At 41.2% G+C, this 22,097-nt stretch overlaps 2 protein-coding genes across 3 annotated transcripts in view; one reads left to right on the top strand and one right to left on the bottom strand.

Annotated features, from left to right (window-relative positions):
* IMMP1L (inner mitochondrial membrane peptidase subunit 1) overlaps positions 1 to 16,741 on the top strand; it is a 33,589-nt gene extending 16,848 nt beyond the window's left edge. Inside the window, exons 5-6 of the mRNA XM_005491072.4 lie at positions 10,808 to 10,918; positions 15,352 to 16,741. Of these exons, the coding sequence (XP_005491129.1) occupies positions 10,808 to 10,918; positions 15,352 to 15,420 (180 nt within the window). The 3' untranslated portion in view covers positions 15,421 to 16,741. The remainder of the gene's footprint in view (positions 1 to 10,807; positions 10,919 to 15,351) is intronic.
* Positions 15,181 to 22,097, bottom strand: part of DNAJC24 (DnaJ heat shock protein family (Hsp40) member C24) — a 34,404-nt gene continuing 27,487 nt past the window's right edge. For both annotated transcript variants that reach the window (XM_074543780.1, XM_005491073.4), the window contains exons 4-5: positions 17,289 to 17,357; positions 15,181 to 16,471 (exon numbers count right to left, since the gene is read on the bottom strand). In XM_074543780.1, the coding sequence (XP_074399881.1) occupies positions 16,347 to 16,471; positions 17,289 to 17,357 (194 nt within the window). In that variant the 3' untranslated portion in view covers positions 15,181 to 16,346. The remainder of the gene's footprint in view (positions 16,472 to 17,288; positions 17,358 to 22,097) is intronic.

Here is a 22,097-nt window from a genome sequence, read left to right as displayed (position 1 = left end):
TGTAGGTTTTTTCTTGTCCTAGTAGTGTGTTTGGCTGTTACCTCCATTCAGCACTTGTGGAGCCATCAGATATTCCCAGGTGTTTTGAATCTTTAAACACAGCTGTGATTTTGCCCTTTCATATCCACTCCATCCTCAGAATAAGAAGAATGAGCATGTGGCCAAAGCCCTGTGTTGAGAAGGTGGAGAATTTTATGGAACACTCCTTGCAGGCAGCTCCAGTTTGTGACACACAAATCCTGTAAAAATTTAGCTTCCATAAAGGCAGCCCCCTTCACCAGGGAGCCTCCAGCTAGCATTGCTTCATTTGTATTGAGCAGCTGAAGTGGAGTTTGGCTTTACTTAAAGCAAAAATTCTTGTTTAGCACCAGGAAGTAAGGACATGAGTCATGCCCTGCTCTGAGGGTTTGAATTTGTTCCTTTCACTCCAGTGTTGAGGCAGCACACCTTGGGCACCTGCCTCTAACCTGCACTGCTGCTGTCATGCCAGAGCCCCTGGGGCTGCTGTTCTTAGACTTTGCTCACTTGTGGGCATAAAGAAGCAGCTCATTCTCTGTTACATTTTGAAGGAGAGGAGAAAACATTTAGTTTTTCTACAAATCAAATTGTGTTAACTGTTTAACCAAGGAAAAACCTACCAAAACCCCCAAAGAACACAAAGCCACCTTTCTCACCAAGTTAAAGGAATCCTTTAGCTCTGGTGGAGCTCATAATTGTGATGGATTACACATTTCCCAGAGGAGACCAACCTGAACTCTGTGTACACTGACAGAAGACACAAACTGCATTTCTCTGAGCATCTTTTTCCTCACTTGTCTTAGTCTTGAAAAGGAAGTTCAGGAAAGATTTGTACTTAAAACAGGATATCAGCTTTTCTGGAATCGCTGAAGTGACCAAGTGAATATTCAGCAGAACAATTTCTGCCCTAGTGCAGGGTTTCTTGTCTCCAGTTTTAATCCAAAATATGAGGAGAAGGAGCAGATGGGGAATGCAGAGTCCATTTCCTGTTTTCATAAAGGCTAATGTGTGGAAATACAGAGAAGGGACAAGCTTTTGTAATTCTTACACCATAAATTGTATCTAGGAGGAGAAATTATCTAAATGGAAGTGCCCTTGTGCCTGATACTGTTTCCTTCTACCTTTAGTGCTTGGTAAAGAGGTAAATCTTAACATCTGTTCAGGAGAGACTTCCTTTACAGAAGGATAAATTCTCAACGTGGATATCTGTACTTTATGTTCATGACTGAGGCTGGATTGCTCACCAAGTAAATTGTTGGGGAGGGGAAACATGACATGTATTTATGTTTAGGCAATTGCCTCATCAGATTCCCTTTAGTGAATGCACTTTTAACTCAAACCCAGAATTCCTCACAGCAAATAATAATGGCAGCAGATGTACAGAGAACTGGCTGTTTTGCTGATACTTGCCTGAGGTGGATTTTGGAAAAACAAGATTGTCCAAGCTGAGGAAAGGCCTGGGCTGTGGTTGCAGCTGGCCAGGAGTGCTGCTGGGGGGTCCCTGTGCCAGGGGAAGGTGCCACTCCTTAAGTGAGCAAAGCCTGAAAAGTGTCGTGAGTTTTGCACTTTATCTTTGGCTACTGACTGCCTTTTTTCAAACAGGAAACCTGAGTGGTGTGTGAATGCTGTGACTGCAAAGTGTGTAAGGTCAGAGCAGTCTTTGTTTTTATTGCAGTGAGCTGCTCAGCTTTCCTTGAGGGCTTATCTCCTATTTTGGGAAGTTTCTGTCATGTCTGCAGACTTAGACTGTAAATGGGAATATCAGATGCCAGCAATATTGCCAAATTAGGCAGCTCAGACCCCTGCCTCAGTCTGTGCTGCTGGTTGCCAGCTAGTGGATAGGTTTTCTGAGCTAGCCAGTTCCTGGAGGTGGCAGAGTAATGGCCATACAATGGGAAAATTATCTGTAAGCACCTGCTTCAGATTTGCCCCAAAAGGAGAATCCTTAGCAATTGTTCTTAGTCTATATTGACTGTGTCATTGGCAGTGTTGGCATATTTTACAGCATTGAAGTTTGGGATTTCTGTGCTTAGAAACATTGTCACACACAATTCTTACCCTGAAGCATAAGAGAATGCTAAAGTCAGATCCTATTGAGGTGCTGGCTCATTCATGAATATACTCAGGATGCCTTTATGTGTATGGAGAACTCTGTTTACAATTTGCTCTCTGTAAAATTACACAGATGAGATACATTATTGCTGGAAACAACCAAAGAGATACCTGGAGATTAAAAAAAAATCCAAACACAACAAACCAACCTTCCAAGCTATAATGAAAAGAAACAAACAAACAAAAAAAATCATACATGAGCTGAATAAGTTGTTCTGAAAAGAGGTATTTCAGCTGAGCAGAAATGCACAGCAGCAGTGGCAGTTAAAATACTCTTGCTGCTCTATTTAACTGAAGGAACACATCATAAGAGAAAATTATTTATGTCAGAGTGCACTAAAGCTAAAGCTGTATCAGAAACCTGTCTTTGATGGAGTTGGATTGCAGGCTGATGGAACTAATGCCACATATAAAACTGAGTGTATAAATTAGGCCTGTGCTGAAATTACTTTAAGTACATACTACTGGAGTTTATCTGTAGAACAATAATTAGGGAAATCTTCCTATTTACATGAAAGTATAATGAAATTCCTTTTTTAAATAGGCTGCTATGGTATTAAAAAGTTAGGAAAAGGTAGTTTTCCTTTTTTTTTATGTCTGATATGGAATGTGAGCATCAGGATGGCAGTTTTGCAGGGCTCTTCTTTGGTTTTGTGCTAAATGTACATTTATAAATAGAAACAAGTGTATTTGCTGTAATAAACATTTAAGAATGCATAATGTATTTTTTCTCTAACAGAGCAATGTAGTATGAACCCAGAAGTTAAAAAGGTAAAGCACTGATGCTGTGTTCAGAACTAGTTTCACTTTTTAAGAGATATCCTATTTTATTCATTTAACTACACAGCGATTAATGAGGATTAATAAGGAAATTAATCACAGCAAACCCCTGAAATGATCCTAAAAAAACCCCTACAGCTGAAAGGTTATTTTTCATATTTAAGCTTTTATTTCCTGTTTAAAAAAACTCTTAATACAGGTTTATAATTCAGTATAATACAGAGTATTTTATTGCTCTGTTTGAATTTGCTTTAATGCCATTTACTTTAGCTTTAATTTCTTTACGTACCATATGTTCTTGTGCTGCAGCTCCTATTTACAGTGTGAAAAAGTGAGGGCTAAACCATCAGAATCAAACAGCTTATATGTCATAAACCACCAATATGCTGAGCCTTTGAGGCGCTTAAACAAAAGTAGTCCCTAATAATGTCACTTAATAGAGGCAGAGTCTGTAAATAAGGAACTGCCTCGTGCAAGTCCCGGTGATAAAAAGCTGAGATACAAATCCATATCTCAGCAACACCGTGCTGGTGATCAATCAGCTCCCACTGGCTGCTGGGCCAGTGTTTGCCTTGTGCTGCAGCAAAATGAGCCTTGCCACGGAGATGGCATCTCCTCATCCTGTGGGAGCTCCAGAGCCAACAGAATTCCCAAGATAATGCGCCCTGCTGTGTTTGCACAGTGCTGGGAACTCTTCAGCAGCTCTTGGCTAATGCAGGCCAAGCAAGTAAGAATATAATGTGGGCACTGAGGATAACATAATGTCAAAGCAAATGACACAGGATTGGAATCACAGGGTTTCAATACACCCTGCAAGACATTGAAAAGTGGTTTGGTATTTCAGAGCACTCAGTACTGTTGGATAGTTATTTTAAGGTATCCTAAATAGCAATTAAAAATAAACCTAATGAAAACACCACTTCTTTTCCGTTTGCTCTAAATGTCCTAATGTTTACACTCACAGTTTAGTAGTTCACTGAGTAAGTTCCAGTAGTTGCTGATATGGAAAATGGGTAAGGTGTTTTCTTGCTCCTCCTTAGCTCTGAGTGTTCTAGAGGACAAAGTCATGCCATAATTCTAACCAGCAGCTGTGCTGAATGTCTGTGGCAGAGGAGAGCTCCTTTGGCATATTTGTTGCATTGCAGATGGCTCTGTATCCCACTACAGAGGGTTCATGACTCATGCTTACCTTGAGTTTTCTGAGAAGTTGTTTTAAATCAAAATTCTGGTCTGTTAAAACAAAATTGTTCAAGAGAAAAGAAACACAAAGGATTTTGTCAGTCTAATTCCCAATATTTCCAGGATTTCTTCTGCTCAAGTGGCTTGGCCTTCGTACCTTTGCAGTTTTGGTTTGGTGATACTTCAAGAACATAGAAGTAGCCACATTTTATGATTCTGTTATCCGTCTTCTCAAAGTTCAGTAACAACTTCTGGGAAGCTGCTCAGGATGGTGAAACCATCCCAACTACTTGGGACTCAACTGGAGCTTTTGAGCACAGGTTTTAGTCTGAGTGTGCCAGCTGTGCAGGAGAGATTCAGGTCCATGCTGGTGGAGCTGGCAGACAGGATTCCTTAGCCCTGATAATATTATTTATCAGCCCCTGCTCTCCCAGGCTGAACTGCAGACCTGTGAGCACAGGGCATTATTGCTGTCAGAAAGGTCTCTGCAAACTGTTCAGTAATCTTTGATGGATTTGTAATCAATATTTTCTTCTAAAAATCTAAGGCTAATAAGAGTCTGGACTGGTCAATCACAGGCATATTCTGAATTTTTGTTTAGGAGTTTCTAAATGTATCTAGGAGATTTGGGTCTGGAAGTTTTGGCCTAAGAACATGAAGCAGTTAGTTTTAATTTTAACAGATAATAGTTTTAGAAAAGGAAAGATGACTCATAATTTAAATTTAGGGTTGCAGCTAGAGGTTTTAGAGAACAGGTACATAGCTTTTCCAGCTAATTGAGGTCTGTGTATTTAACAAAATTATCTAGATCTCAGCATTAAATATTTACAGCAGTAAACAATGCATGCAAGTGTTTGAATTATTCAACACAGTTGAAAATTTTTGGAACAGGTAGAAAATGATACTAAGAGATAGCAGATATTTTTCTCATATTTGACTATCAGATAGTTTTCTCAGATATTTGACTCCATAGACATTTCTGATATGAAAACCTCTCCTATTAAGCTGTGAGTGATCAAACCTTTTAATTTCCATGTAGTCAAGCTCAGGACAGCAGTAGTTACTCCTACATTACACAAAGTTTAGGAGGAGCAGCAGTGATGAAACCCCAACCATTGAAATAACCAATGAGTGCTCCCACTGTAACTTACCCACATTTTTCTTGCAGAACAACACCCAACTGCTGTGCTTTCACAGTAGAGAAAAATATCTTAAAATGTCTTAGGAATTCAAGCCTAAGTTAAATATTCCTTAGTTCCCCTGTGGTGTGTGAGTTAACACTGCAGCTTATGTGATTTTAATATTGGTTAATATTTCATTTCAAAACTTAGGCAAGTCTTCATTTCTTACCTTTGTAGAAATCTTCTATTAAAATTACAAATGACATCGTAGAGACAATGAATTCATAATATAAATATGTAATCACACTGAATTTGATTTTGTATAAAAACACATTAGAGTTTCACTGTCATCCTCTCTAATAACAACCTGGACCAACATCATAATGTCTTCTGTTTTAAAATGTGCATTTAAACAAACTGGGTCAAGTACATTATGTCTTATTCATAAGCAGCTTAAACTGTTCAGCAAGTAGAGGGAAAATGCTAAACTCTTTGGAAGTACCTATAAGTTTAGGATCATTTATAAATTCATAAATTTTTAAATTTAAGGTAAATTAATTCTTTTATATTAAGAAGTATTAAATTCCAGGTAATTCAGCCTTTTAAGGATACATAGAAGATGCTGATTTAACATGTGCTATACTGTTTAAGTTCCAGTGTGGTTGCTATCATTTCATAGCTTTTTTTAGCACAAAAAAGTAAATCCAGATTCTTACCCTGATTCTGAAAATGTTCAGCTAATTAATGTAGTTGGGTTTTATACAGATGGCAGCCTTAATATGAACAACATTTATGATAAACCTACAGAAACAGTGCCTGGAGCAACTGGATCATTAAAAAAAGTATTTGTTAAGCATTATTCAGTCTTGGTTCTGAATTAATAAATAAGGGATTAAGGAGTAGTTATGTGAGACTTTAAGTATAGAGTGATAAAACAAACTCCCGCATTTCTATGGTGTATATTTTATCCTAACTAGATGCAATTTACTTAAATAAGGCAATTTAATCAGTATTTAGTAAATTTGTCATTTGATATTGTAGAATCTTTCATCATATTTCACTTTAATCAAGCAAGGTAACACCTGTGGTTTATTCACAAAAGCTCCTTTGTTAAATGAACACCCGCAGGCCATGAAGCAATTACATTTGTTGCTTGTACCAAAGTGGGAGGCACTTAAATAGACCTTAGTAGGGATAGATGAGAACTTGCAGACTTTTATTCTTTTGTCCAGCACTGAGATTAGTTCTTATCATAGCTCAAGAAGGAAGCTTCTGAACTGAAAAGATGGGAATTATTTAAAGTTCTTCTTAAGTTGGAAACTTTGATATTGCTGGAGGTGATGTGAATACCTGTGACCTTACAAAAGTTCAAACATCTACTCCCAGCTGATTGTATGTGCTGATGTTTTTGTAAGACATTCATGTTTATAAGTGGCCTAAAATCACTAGCAAAAGCTCTCTCAAAACAAAAACCCTAAACCACAGAAGCATGATTTCAGTTTGTTGGGTTTGGGGGTATTTTTGAGGCAGATAATTTAGTTCTGTTAGCTTTATTTGCAATATATTAGTTTCCTAATATGTTAGTTAATGCAGCACAGAGTTCTTATCTCTTGGGTTTGAAGATAATTGAATAATCAAAGAAAAAAAGTTTGGCATCATGTGAAGAGACCAAAAGAATATAATTATTTGATGATTCCCCCTGTAAATAAATTAATGTTTTATGCTGGTGAGTATGCATCAAACACCTGCCCTGTACTTCAGCTCTGCCACTTTAACTGCACCACTGAGTAAACTCCAACAGCTCTGCAAGTGTTGCCAGTTTGTCTCGGTGAAAGATGTTTATTTGGGGTGAAAGAGAATGAACTGCTGCCTCCAGCTCAGTTGTTGCCAGGGATGGTCTTGTTCTGGTCTAGAGCCTGGGGAGGGAGCAGGGGGGTGTCTGATGGTGCCTTTCAGTGCCACACTTTGAAGCAGCACTGCAGATAACCGGTTCTGCCTGAGAACAAGGGAGGTAAATCCTGGGATAATCTGCACAGAACAGGGGCACAGGGGCTGCTGAGGCACAGGGAGCTGCCTGCAGACAGTCAGAGACAGCGTTTCACAGCAGCCTGCCCTGCTCAGGAGTTGCTGCTTCTGCAGTCCCACTCGTTCTGTGAAAATTCAGCTGCTGGCTGTGTGAGACTTTGCCATCTTTAGTTCTGGCCTGTGTGTAGGCAGCTCAGAATGCTGCCCAGCCCAGGGCAGTGCTTTTACCCCTCACCAGGGGGGACACCAGGACACTCACTGTCCCTCTGTGATTTCTGTGCCATTTCTTGGCTGCAGTTAGCTTTCTCTAAGAGGTCCACTGCCTGTAGATTCCAAAATGCAGCCCCTTGATCTGTGACACATGTGGCTTTCCCTCTGTGCAATTAATACATTCTTACTAAAAACGCAGGTTTTTAACAGCCAGTTTTTTTTCCTTTGGTGAATATTATTCCCAGCTAGTGTGCTTGCAGAGCTTTGCAGTGTTTCAGATTGGGTTCTGGCCTCTGATATTCCAAGTGAACTATTCCCTGTGAGCAATCCCACTGAGATCAGTGATGGGGTGTAGACATGGCTTGGTGCATAGAGGAGGATTCTGGCACTGGTCTTTATTTCAAAGGGGTTTATACTACTCTTGTGTTTTGTTTTTTTTTTTTTTTTTTTTTTTTAATTAATGATTATTGCCTGTCACTGGTATTTGGTTTTACATTTTCTTGTAATTCTTGTGATTTTTCATGTGAAGGGCCTAGATGATGGACTGACACTGCAAAGGTGCATTATCCCTAGATAAATCACACATTGTGACAGTACTCTTAATGCCAAATTCAGAGGTTAGGGCCCAGTCATACCTTCCAGGGAGAACTGCAAAAATTACCTTAAGTGGTGAATTTCAGGATGTAGGAAGACACTTTACTGCAAATGTTATACCTGCAAAATGTGAACATATTGACTGGACAAATAATTATTCCTAGTACTGGAAGTAGTTTTATACCATTACAGGCAAAAGCAATTTATTTTCTTTTTTTTGTAATTTTAGAGCTTGGTGGAAATATGGGAAGTGTTCTAGAAAGCTTTTGGATATACTTGAGTCACGAGTGGTTCTTTATTTTACACAGTAAAAGATGAGCATCACATTCTGCCTGTGAACTGGGAGCAGTGAGAAAGCACAGGATCCAGACCAGCACAGGGGGAGCTGGCAGGGAAACAGGAGCACACTGCAAGAAGTGTTGGTTTTGCAGCTTTGCTTTCTATATCTTAGTAATTCCAGCTTGTCCTGTTTGTGTGTTTGGTGTCACAGTGGCAGCAGTTTGGTGGCTGACTGGTTATTCCAGTATGTGTTGGACAGGGCAGTTTGCACCAGGAGCGTCAGGTGCTGCCTTGTGCTGTTATTTGCACATGGGAAACAATCTCATGTGTGAATGTGGACACAGAGAGTGCTTTGGGTGAATCCACTGAACTGAGTGACCACAAACATCCAGCTACCCTGCTGGACATCCTAAACATGGAATCTTTGAGGAAAACAGCAGTGACAGCACATGCTCAAACACAGACCTATCAAAAATACAAGATGCATGTTCTACACAGGTTGTTTGACTCCAGATAGAAGCTTTTGAAAATGTATAAATTGACTTCTGGTTGGTTTTTTTTTGTTTACAAAGCTGTTTGGGTAGGAGGAGGGCCAAAGTCATGTAGCTGGAACCAGCTGGCCTTCCCAGAGGAAACCCTTTGGTGCATGTGCGAGGAATCCGATCAGCCTAGCAAGCAACAAAGGTGGCAGACAAGCTGAACAGGGAATTCCTGTCTGGAAGGACTGGGAGAACAAGCTTGGCTCAAGTAGTGGAACAAGTAAAACCAAAGGAGGTGGCATTCCTTTATACCTGGGGCAGGAGATGGTGCCAGTGGGTTTCAGAAGGGCTTAGACATTGCTAGGCACCTTCTGAAATGCTGAGGGCAGGCTTTGTGCCCTCTGAGAGACCTCCAGCACCTTTCCTGGTGCCACAGCAACACAGGGCTGCTTGGAGGGATGGCCAGGCTCACAGATGCTCTCTGCAGTGGGTTTCCTGCTGCCCAAGTGACCTGTTGTGTCTCAGTGCACAGCTGGCACATTTGCCACGCTCAGCAGAGGGGCTGTGGCAGCAGTGTGCCAGCCTGGGATGCTGCTCTGGTGACAGGCACGGGGCAGCATGGCCAAACAAGAGCAAGCCCAGGTTCCCAGGGAGTGTTAGCTGGCCAGAAACCTGCAGGTATCACCTGCAGTTTGCTCCAGTGGGACATCTGCATTTGTTCTTACTGGTTCACAACCTGCCTTTACTCTGGAGTCTTTCACATTGTTTAATCTGTTACCCATCAACTCTCTCTTATGTAGGCTATTGTGTTTACAGTGCATGGCTCAAGTCTAAAACATTCATGCTACTTGTACTTTGAGTTTCACTTGAAACTGTTTGTTTGTTTATTTAGTTTGTTTCCATATGTTTTTCCTCTGAATTGTGGTTGTAGTAATGTTTCAAGTAGATACTTCATAGTAATGTTTCAAGTGGATACTTGGTTTTGGAAAAATAAATGTTTAAAGTCCATATTAAATATTCTCTAGATTGAGAATATGTTGCTTCATTTAAATTTTCAGCCTGGTTTAAAATTTTAGAAACAAGACCCAATAAGAAACATAATTATTAAATATTTTATTTGGTAACTTGAAAGAGGTTATTTGTATCTGAAACATTTTTAAGAAAACATTACAAAATAGTATTGTATGTCCCAAGTAGATATCTTAGTTTAAGACTTGCAGGAGCAACTTTTTCAGGTAAGAAAGCTTCATACTCTCATTTAGGTAACTATTACAGCTATGTTGCTATTTCTCATTTTGTCATTGAGTCAGCCAGTGAATGCCATGAATCTGTGGTATGTAATATAGTTAATGCATAATATATATGGGCAATGAAAGGTCTTTGTCATATAGTATAAGGTCACCATCATTAATTTTCAAATTATAAAAAGGGATTTGCTGTTTTGTGATCATCATTATTGCAATATAATGTGTTGTGGATTCTGCCTGCACATAGAATGAACTGTGATCTTAATTAGAACTTTGACAAGCCTACTCCGATAAAATGATGAGATTATTCGTAATTGATGTCACAATCAATTACCAGTTAGTTCATCATGAATCTACTAACAGGTCTAGCCTTGGTGCTGGCCCCAGGATGTTGATGAGTGTGTGGCTGCCCTGTTCATGCTGTTACTGCGACAGGAGGGCAGATTTTCAGTCAACATCCTAATGACCTCTTTTGAAGTCTATTAAATTAATGACCCTGTCACATTGGTCTAACCTCTTGCATCTTCATTTTGGGTTTTTTGTTGCAAACCATTGGTTTTTGAGCACATGATAGAACAGATACTTTGGAGCACTCCTTCTCATCCCTCTAAATCTGGCAGTGGGTCTCATAGACTCAATAAAATTTAGTTCATTACACAGTCGTGAAATACAGAGCACAGAAATCAGGAAAAACACTGTAAGGCAAACTGTGCTTAACACCATTCTGTTCTGGTTTCTTTTTACATTTCAATCTTGCTTATAGGTGCCTAAAGGACATGTCTGGTTAGAAGGTGATAATCTCAGGAATTCTACAGATTCCAGGTGCTACGGACCTGTTCCTTATGGGCTGATAAGAGGACGCATTTGTCTTAAGGTATGTGAATTTCTACTATCTAAAAACAGTTGCATTAATGCATTTTTAATGAGTGGCTGTTAGGTACTGAAACTTGCCTCCCCAGCTGCCTGGCCACAGCAAATGGAAAGGAAAGCACGAACACTCCACCACCTGCTGTAAAAGGATAAATCAACAGTGACGGGGTTTTTGGAGGGAGGACTGGAGCAGCACTGAGCAGTTTTCACTGCTGTGAAAATGGAATGAATTGTTTTGCAAGCAAATCCAAACATGATAAAACCACAAATGTACACACCTACGCCCTACTGCACAGATGTACATTTCATCCTTACTTTGATTCTCTCTGCAAAATGATTTTTCACTGTTGTAGCTCTGTGGTCCAGAAAACAAAATGGAGGAAAAGATTGTCTTTCCAGACTTGCACATGTAGCCTGGCCTTGCTGCTTTTTAAACTAAAAAAATGAATATTATACTGGATAAACCATCACAGTTTTTTCTCCTTTTGCTTCAACAATTCTACAACTTTATTTCACACTGAATTATTTTATGATATTATCTGTGTTACTAGTTTACTCCTTTATCAAAAAGAAGAAATATAGCATAATTTCCTCTCCATAAAAAGTTTAATCTAAGAAATAGGGGAGTGTGTATTACACAGTTATGCACCTGCTTTTAGAAAGCTGGATTTAAAGTTGTGCATTCAGAACAATAAAAAAGGTTTTCTCCATGTACTTCAACACATCCACAAACCCATAATTTAGCACCACCTGTATTACACAGGGAAGATTAGATCTTTCCAATTAGCAAAGCCTTATATCCTTAATTTACAGTATTTATGAACACAATTTGGGACTTTTCCAAACAACCCCTTGGAGCTACTGAGCACAATCAGTAATTGCTTTCTAAACCTCAGACAACAGAGCCCCCTCAGCCCTACTGGCAAATTTGGGGTGACCTCTGTTCCTCCCATTTGCTCTGAGTTCTGCCCTGGTGTTTACTCAGGGCTCTGCCCCTTCTCCTGCTGTCTGGACACCAGAGGGGAAAGGCTGGTTCCCAACAGGGCTATTTTTATGGCCCAGGTTTTAGCTTGAATTATTGACTGCTAAGAGACAAAGGATGTTCATCTGCTGACACTCCTCTAATGAGAATGTGGCAGTAATAATGCAACTGGAAAAAGCATTTCTCCAAGCTGGTGCACAGGTACAGAAAAGCTGCTGCTGTTCACTGCTTTAATGGATATATCAAGAAGCTGTGTGTATGGAGAGCCAGAATCAGTCACAGGATCTCTCCACAGCAATAGATTTTGTGTCCAGCTTGTGCCCTGACAAGGAAGGTGTTTGAAAGACCTTAATGAAGTGACTGACAGGACTGAACCCTAAGTAAACTCTGTACAATGAGTGGAACTCACAGATAATTCATACTGAAGCACTACTTTAGGAGTCCTGAACATTATCTGTTAAAAAAAAATAATTATGTAATCACTTGATACTTAATCAAAATAATTTAACCAGATTTCACAGGCAGTTGTTTAATGACAGTGGCATAGAGTAATGATTATTCAAGTTTTTGTGAGATTTAAGTAGATGGTGCCTAACAAAAGCAAAAATGAATTTGTTCTTCAAATGAGTGTTTCTAGTTGGGTTCTTCCTGATAGCTCACATGAGCACAGAGTGCTGTTGCTCCTGTGTGCTGCTGCTGCTCACTGCAGTCAGGGCAGCAGGTACAGCCTGCTCAGGGCTGGCTGGCCACTGGCCAGGAAACCTCTGAGTGCTTTCAGTGCAGCCTGCTGCAGCTTTGGCTTCTCCTCCATCCAACAGTTTTTACTGCCTTCAGAATGGAAGGTTTTGTGTCTTTGTCTTGCAGTGGATTTTGGAGCAGCAGATGTAACAGTGCCTTTCAGTGCTAAGTTACTTTTTTAGGAATAGACACAAAAAACCCCAGATATAATTTGGAAGTCAGGGATTTCCACAGAGGAGAGTGAACTTAGCCAGCCTAGCTGGCTGCATTTGTTTAGCCAACCTATTCTTGGCAAAACATGAATGTTTATCTGAAGTTTAGACCAAGGGTTGGTGCAGCAGTTTTTAACCCTTACAGAAATACCAACACTTGATTCTTGTCCTGCCACTCCAAACACAAGGTCATGCCATAAAGGGGCTGCTGAAATCAAAGCAGCTGCAAATTCAGGAAAAGCACTGGGAATCCCACTTAGAACTCATGTTTCATGCTGTCCTAGGTAGGATATCCTGTGCATTCCCTGGATTTAGGCTCCATGTCACAGCTAGACCTGTGGTGTATCTTCAAAAGAGCTAGTTAGCCCCATTTATGCCCCGTCCATCAGATCAAATCTATCTATGTAGGCCAAAGCAGAGAGGGCAAAGAGCTGCTAATTGGAAGAGCCAGTCTGAATGAGCAAGTCACAGTCAACTTCTGTCAGAACTTTAAAGGCAGAGTGGCATGTCTTTGTTTCACAGAGGAGAGCTTGCCATCTCTTTCCAAGCACCAGTATTGTTTCTCAGGTTCTCCCTGCATATGCAGACTAGATAAAACATCATTTTCATTCTAACTCTACCACTAAGATTACTGTGACAAATTTCAAACTACACTGTCAAAGCAACCTTTAAAGCTAATTTGATTACTTTCACTGAAAGAAAGTCAAGTTGCAGTAGGTGTGATTTGAGTTGCCTGAAATGAGATTTGTGCTGGAGTGAACAGACTGAAAAACTACCTTCTCCAGGCCTTTACTGAGATCAGCTCACATTTGTTATATGGGATATTTTTCTTTCTTTTTACTTCTGCTCGCCTTCAGGGCCAAACAAAGACTTGACACCCAGCCTGCAGCCAGCACAGGCCCTCTGGACAGCTTTGAATTCTACAGCTTTGCTGCTAACCAAGATCACAAATACCCTTCTGTTGCTGGCTTGTATCTGTATTTTTGTGAGGAACTTAAAATAGCTCACTGATCAGCACAGAGACAAGACATCACCTCTGTGCTTCTGTGTCACAGCTGTTCCTCCTGCTCCTCCCTGACTGCACATGCCAGAGCCACAGGAATTGTCTGAGATCTTGCACAAGAGCCTTTTCCTGATGCACAGCACTTGAGGTCCTGAGCATGATTGTCCTCCTGCCTTCCTGGTGGGGCACAGGAGCCTGCAGAGGGCACAGCCCCAGCCAGGAGAGAGCTGCTGGAGCTGCTGGAGCTGCCAGGCCTGTCCTGAGCTGCCTCAGCCTCTCCTGGCACAGCCTTTGCTGCTGGGGACACATCACAGGGGCAGAAATAGCTGAGCCTTTGCCTGTGCTCCCTTGTTTAAACGAGACAATTGCTCTTTCACTCCACACAGGGAGCAGCAAAGGCTCCTTCTTCTGAGCTCTGGCTGCTCCATGAACTCAGGATTGCTCTTAGGTTGCTGTTCTTAAGATCAAATTCTAAGGAAAAATAAGTGAGATAACTAAAATACTGACAGATGCTTTGGGAACAGGGTAGCAGCCCACCTTTCACTGTCTAGGCTGCTTCATCTTGGGCAAGGGCTGTGCAATTTTTATGGGCTTAGAGCCACAGAGGGCATTGATTGTTCATCCTCATCTTTCCCTTCTTCCTGCTGAGCCCCTTGTGCCATCTTTGAAAGAGACACAGACATTCAAGGGAGACAAAGGGCAGTGAGTAAATGAATGTCCTTGCTTTCCTGTTGCCTTTTTTTTTTTTGCATCCAAGACCATCCTACATGTAATTAATGACTGTGCAGAGCAAAGTACTCCTGGGAGCATTCAGTACATGAACAGCTCCACAGGTAATTTCTGGAGAGAAGATTTGTTTGTTGGCCAGCTTCACTCTCTGACACCTGTACTTGGTGATGAGTTGTGCTCTTTTGGAAATAACTGTCCCTTCTCAGAGGAGCTTCATCCAGAGCCTGGTGGTGGCAGGCACTCCACCCCTTCATTCCTGTTTAAGTTTGTTTAAGTTTACCTTTAGCCAACAGATCTTTTTTTTCCAAGGTTTGGTATTTCCAGTTCAAAGGCCCATCTTGAAAATACAAATAAAATAAAAATACACCTCATCACAAGGATGTCCATGTGTGTGGTACTTTTTTCCTCCTAGATGGACCAAAAAACACATACCTGGTCTTTAAAGTCATGAAGAGCTTTACAAGCTAGAAAACACAGAATTGGGAAGATGCTCTTTAGGAACATATTTATTTCCAAGGGTGAAAAAAGCAATGGAATCCATGAGGCTCTCTATAGCAAAGCACATCTCCTGTATAAATGGTAAAATTCACACTCTGGAACAATTCCCTGTAATACACAGGATTTATTACTCCCAGTAAGAGAAGCACATCAGTGAGCAAAGTTCTTTACCAAAGAGAGAAAAAATGATAATATTTATGAAACAATTCCAATAACAAATGAAAACACTGAACTTTGGATTGTGATTAAATCTCTTGTAACTCTTTGTTTTACAGATATGGCCTCTGAATGACTTTGGATTTCTACGTGCAAGCCCCAACGGCCACAGATTTCTTGATGATTAAAAGACTTATGTACTATTGACTGTTTTCATAGTATTTTCTACTAAAATGAATGGAACTATTTTTGCTTAGAATAAACACAAATACTACTTGACAAAGATATCCCTTTCTGAGATTACACCTAACTTCAGAGTGAGAATGATACACTTGGTGTCATCATCCAAAATGATGTGCCTGCCATCAGCAGGCGGTGCCAGGGCTGGCACTGAACACAGCACCAGTGGGGTTCCAGACCTGCAGGTGGGGTTTCCTCTGGCTGCCCAGTGGGGTCAGAGCTCAGCTTCCTCCTAAGCTGTCCTCTCAGGAATGATGACTCCATTTGTTCTGCCACGGAGAGCCTCAGCCCAGCACGTGCTCCTGCTCCAGGTGATGCCACTGTCACGGGGCAGGCACAGCCACTGCTTCCAGCTGCCAGCCTCTGCCTCCTCCTCCTAGGCCCCAGCCCTTGGGAGGATTTCATGAACTTAAATATTTAGCTTACAAATGGAAAATGTTCCTGTTTCCCACTGCTGAACTTTGCTCTTCGTTATCTTCAAAGCATTCTCACGTCTGTGCCTCCTGATTGAATTTTGTCATCTGAGCTGTTGCAAGGATTTAACCTAAGAAGAAGGGCCCAAGAGCTGCTTCAGACTGAAATTGGAAGGAGCTGCTCTGTTGTTTGCTGGGAAAGAGACCTTTAGATCAGGAGATGCATTCCAGTTGTACAAACTGCTGTTCTGGGTTGGAGGTGTTGAGCAATGAGCTCTTGAGCTGCAGTAGGAGAATCCCAGCTGTGAGAGCAAAGGGGAACTTGTCATTTTTAACCCTGAATGAACTCATTCTTGTAGTGCCCCCCTGTTCTTTAACATACATTTCCTTAGCAGATTCTGTCACGTGTTTGCCCAGTCTTTTGAACAGTTTGTAACACTCAATGTGCTTCACTGAAACAATCATTGCAGGATCTCGATAACAAGTGAACATGTGTCACAACAAACCAAAGATACATCTTTGGTTTCACTCTTGGAGACACTGTAATTCCCACCACATCGACAGGACAGAGTGTAGAGTTGTTCATCTGCCAAAAAAGAAAACAAAAACACCTTTAGTGCTGGAGAAGAATCAAGAATTTATTTGGAATTTTCTTCACAAAGCTGCTCTTAGTAACAACCTCCCACTGCTGGGTTGTAAGTATCAGTATCTGTGCTACCTTTGTAGCTCAAAAAATAATCTCAAAGTGTTTCAGTGATTGAGGAATTCTTACACTGAACAACCAGAGCCAATGGAGTCTCTTCAAAAAAAAAAACAAAAAACAAACAACCGAAACAAAAAACTCCAGTAATTACAAGGTGCACAATCTGATGATACTAAAAGAAAAATCATACAGATCAAGGATGCTTCCAAAACAGGCTGCTAACCCAGGAACCAAAACAAAAAAAAGGAAAGTAGGATTCTTCCCCTCACAACTTAAAAAAAAAAGTTAAAAAATAAAAATAAATATCAGCCATTTATTCCAAAAGCAATTAAACAAGAAAAGCCAGAGCAATAGACAGGAGGGAAGGAACAGTGGCAGATGAAAAAAGAAACAGAGGCATTCTACCATCACAGGAAGGGCAAGAAGATGCCCAAGAGATATGGGAAAAATCTATGTACTCTCAATGATACCAGAGGAGAGCTGGGTGAAAAGTGGTACTGCAAGTGAGGGTGGGGAGAAATGCAGATGAAATGGGAAACAAATGTAACAGAAAAGTTCTAATCCAGGTAATCTCAGAGAGCAAAACAGCAAAAACAGCACTTAAAAGTAAGGCAACAATGGTGCAAGATGCAGAAAAAAAAGAGAAAACATTAAGAGGGACAAAGAAAAGCATTGGGAACCAGCAGCAAGGCTCTCATACCTTCATTCCAGGACATGTCCTCAAGATAAATCTGTTCATGAAGTGGCCATTCTTTTGTCAGGTTATCTTCTGTAAAGCAAACATGACAGATGCTCAGTCTTTTCTGAGAAATTAATGGGTTTATTATATACCTAGCAGTCAGTCTGGTCCCTACCAGAGTCCTGCCTAGACCACTGTGTCAGTTCAAACTGGAGTTCTCTAAAATTTTAGGTTTCCATAGATCTGCATAAGCTGGAACATGTTCTCTTGTAGCCAGGAGGAATAAATGGTGACAACAAATTACTGAATTAAGACCCTGAAACCAGCACTTGTGTGAAATTAGGGGCAAACTTCTGTTTTGATGTAGGTGCCTTTCAAAAGCTGGCCGTAACTCCAACTCCATGAGCTGAAATGGTGAAGGTGAACCTGTGCTTTTCACAGATTTGTGGGACCTCTCAAGATCACCCATCCAAGCCTCCTGCACCCCCAGGGCAGCTGGAACAAGCTGACCAGGATGGGCAGATTTTAAATATCTCTACAAATGGAGATGTCTCAGTGTCTCTCAGGCAACCCCATTCCTGGAGAAGGAAGAAGGAGAAGCCAAATAAAAACCTTCCAATAAGCACCAAGTGCTTGCTGTGTGTGAGAACACCAATGAAATAACTCCTGTAAAAAACACTTGTAGGGGAAGAGCAGTCCAAGTGCTCTTTTATGAGAAAGAGTCTCTGAGCACAGAAAGTCAAGTTCTGCCTGTACCTGAGAGATCTGTTGCCATTTGATCCCCCAGTGATCCAGCATGAAATGAAAAGTGTACAACATCTACAGGTAACAAAAAACTGAGTTATCAAACTTCCAGAGCTTCCTATTTGGGATTAATGAAGCAGGATTTCTCTCAAAACTTTTACAGGATTGGTGGTGGAGGTCTGGGTCATGCCTCACGGCTAGAAAGTACAAAAAGGGCAGGTGGGCCACCTGAAGATGCAATGCAAATTAATGAGCTTAGCATACTTCAAGTAAAGTAACTGAATCATAGAACCACAGCATCATTTATGCTGGAAAACACCTTTGAGTCCAACCATTAAAGTAATGAAGAAGCAGCTGAGGAAAAGTCTGCTCTCTCTTCTATTCCAAACATGGTATAATACAAAGCCCAGGGAGCAGAATTTCAACAAAGCTTTTTTAATTCATTTCTGCAATTGTAATTTTGAAAATAAAAAAAAAAAATCAACGGGCAAAAATAATCCTCACATTTCCTAGGCTGAACAGAAATTGTTTTTCATTGTTATTCTCCATCTGATGCTCAGATCTGAAGGATCAGGCACAGCATCTCCAGCAGAGCAAGGCAGGGATTGTCCCGCTCTGCTCTGAGCTGGGGAGGCCTCACCTCGAGTGCTGGGGCAGGTTTGGGTGCCATAACACAAAAAAAGAGATGAGGCCATTAGAGAACATCCCCAGGAGGCCTCGAGGAAGGGGAAGGGCCCTGAGGGGGTGGAGTGTGAGGAGCTGCTGAGGGCGCTGGGTCTGCTCAGCCTGGAGGAGACTGAGGCCAGAGCTCATGGTGGCCTTCAGCATCCTCACCAGGGGCAGGGGCAGGCACTGATCCCTGTGGGACAGGGACAGCACCCAGGGATGGCTGGAGCTGGGGCAGGCACTGATCTCTGCTCTGTGGGACAGGGACAGCACCCAGGGAATGGCCTGGAATCAGGGCAGGTTCAGGTTGGATATCAGGAACAGATTCTTCCCCCAGAGGGTGTTTGGGCACTGGCACAGCTGCCCAGGGCAGAGCTCTGGAAAGATTTGGACAATGCTCTCAGGCACAGGGTGTGATTCCTGGGGTGTGCACAGCCTTCACTGATCCCCCTAAGTCCCTTCCAACTCAGCATATTCTATGACTGTGATTCTATGAAGTCTGAAATCTGGTTATCTCAAAAAAAACCCAAAATTTGCTATTAGTACTCTTGACTTCCCACATGATCCAGTACCAGCTCTTGTCAGGCAGCTTTGCACACTGCATTTATTTGCCTGGCTGGTTCAAGCAGGAGGAACATTTTCCACAGATGAACAAAGTTTTTTTATTTTCTAGCTCTCCTACTAAAGCCATTACCCAGCCTAATACACCTTGAGATAGCAGAAACAGAGGAAGCCACTTAAAAACAGAAGCACAGCCCAGTCTGAGTCTGCAAGCAGAACATCTAACCCAATATCTCTCAGATTTTTGTGCCCTTCCTTATTTCATCTGTATCACTGTTATTACAACCATGGCTCCATGCTGGTGCTTGTCTGAAGCAAACTGGTGTCCCATTTTCCCTCCCAGCCCCAAAGAGAGAGGGAATGTCCCACTGAGTGCTGGGTCCTGTGATGTCTGCTCAGGCTGTAAAATTCTGTGTGCTGAGTTTTCTTCAGAGCTGTCACTTCTGAAACCCACCCTGAACATCCAGGGGGAATTGCGAGCAGCAGAACTTGGGAAACAAATTTTAATTCCCAGCAGCACAGCCTGCCTGGCTTTGCCATCTATTGGATTTGTCTGACAACAAGAGGTGAAAGGATTCTGCAGCTCCATTGTCTCAACTGCAGGATCTAAGAAAACACTGGCAGGCTCATCAGAGAGGTTTATGAGCCTGCAATTCAAAGAGATTAAAAGGAAAAATCTACTGAGATTCTTTCAGGCTACAGAACAACATTAAATAACTATTAGCAGCTTGGTTCAGTAAAGCTTTACTAGAGCCCTTGCTGGGTCATTCAGAAATTGTAAAAGAGGAAAGGTATTTAAGTTTCACTTGGAGATACAATAAATATTTCTTGGGCTATTTAAGGCTGCGTTTTAGGGAAAAGGGTTGCAAGCAGTAAATGGAAATTCAACCCTTTTAACAGTTTATGGTTATAGTAAAAATAGTCATAATACTTGAAAGATTTTTCTAGCTCTTTATCAGGCATACATACTTAGGATTGATTTTTTTTTTCAAACCAAACACAATTAAACTTTAAGATATGTACTGTCAGTCAAATACTGTTCACAGTATCTACTCTGCATAAAAATCACCACATACTCACTGGATGCTTTCACAAGTTAATTTTTTTAAATAGGCTTTTCAGTTTTAAAACAATTACTTAAAATTGAGTCTTTTCAGACTCCTCTGACTTTCCTGAGTCTTTTCTTAGCTGCTGTCTCAATTTAAAACAATCACACCTACTTTAATTTCAAATTTTAACAAAGTCACGTTGAGAATTTTCATAACAAAGAGATGCAGAAATACCAAAACAATCCTGCTGCATTTGTTGCAGATGAGATTTAACTCCAGAGAGTTCAAAGGCTTGTGCTCCAGCTGAGGGGCTGCAGCCACAAATCCGTGGCTGGAGAAGGAACATCCACTTCTGTCACACACAGAGCATAACCTGGCACTCTGCAGATCCCTGCTATTGTCAGCAAAGCCCGCTTTAATCACCAGGTGTTACAAAATGAGCTGCTTTACACTAAGTACAACTTTTTGTGCTGTTTTTTGCCCAGAGCAGCTTGAGAATCTCCGCCCTTGGAGACAGTAAAGCCAGGCTGAGTGAGGACTGGCTTGAGGTGGGAGATGGATCTGCACAGGGAAGGTTCTTCCAGCCCCTGTGATTCTCTGGTTCTCTTGAGAAGTTTTCCTTCTTTCCAGCTGTGTCACAAAAGCATGAACTTATGGGGTTCAGGGGATTTCTAATGTGAAAAATGTGAAATGGGTTTTATCCACACAAAAAACTTTTGGTAATTATCAGAGTCAAGCCTGATTTTAACTGCATATTCGTCTTTTTTAAGTGGGATATCAAACAAAGAATGGAAAAATCTAAGAAGAAAATCTATTGACAAAAAACCCTAAGTCCATTTTTCATAGGTAACTTCTTATGCAGTTTTTGTTTTTTTTTTTCCAGCCCCCAAATTTTTCATAGGGACTGTAAGCAAAAGATTCACCATCATAAAAAGGTATTCATATATGGCAAACCAATAAATTGGAAAAAATTTCAGAAAACATACAAAAAGGCAGTTCTCATAGGATTTCCAGATCAGAAAAACTTGGATAAGTATTTGAGTCTAACCTCTGAACAGTTAGTGGTTTTTCCCTTCCCCTTTAATTCCATGGCCTGAAGGCACCTAAAAATTAGGAGATTACTGAGAAGCCTTCAGAGAAAAGCAGTATTAAGCTATAAAAGCACATTTCACTTGTTATTCTCAACAATTCCAACAAAAAGAAAATTAAAACCATAGAGCCCCACAGAATTTCATCTCCTTGGAACTTCTCTGGCTACTGAACTTCTGAGCCAAGCAGTTCAGATTGAGCTAGTGTAACACAAGAAGGTACAAACAAACAAACACACACACACAGAGCCATCCTTCAGATCCTGCTCCCTGGCCTCCCTCTGCACCTTAACTCGCTGCATTCTCTCTCTCACCACTATTCCCCTTAGCTGCTGCCTCCATCCCTTTGTTTCTGCCAGCCTTTATGGCAGTGCCCATGAATTTGTCTGGAATTGTGGCTGCAGAAGGAGCCTGACAGGCATTCAGAGAAGGAGAATTTGCCTCCCCATCATTTTGCTGCCAGGGAACATGCTGGAAAGAATGTTCCTGCACATGTGTGTCGGGTGTGGCCCTGGGAATGGTACCCTCTGTGCTAAAACAGAATATTCCATCACCCAACGCCTGAGGCACAGCCTGAGTCCTTCATTTACCAAGTCTTTCCTACACAATCTTGAGATGGCTTTTCAAAAAACTCATCTGGATGCAAAAGAATCACAGAAAATATAGATAATCTTCAAATTACAGTCAAAACTGATTTATAGATTAAGGACATATGTGTATGT

This window comes from Zonotrichia albicollis, chromosome 6, assembly GCF_047830755.1.
Source record: "Zonotrichia albicollis isolate bZonAlb1 chromosome 6, bZonAlb1.hap1, whole genome shotgun sequence".
Lineage (NCBI taxonomy): Eukaryota > Metazoa > Chordata > Aves > Passeriformes > Passerellidae > Zonotrichia > Zonotrichia albicollis.
The sequence above is the reverse complement of the archived record's forward strand: the minus strand, read 5'-3'. Positions and strand labels throughout refer to the sequence as shown.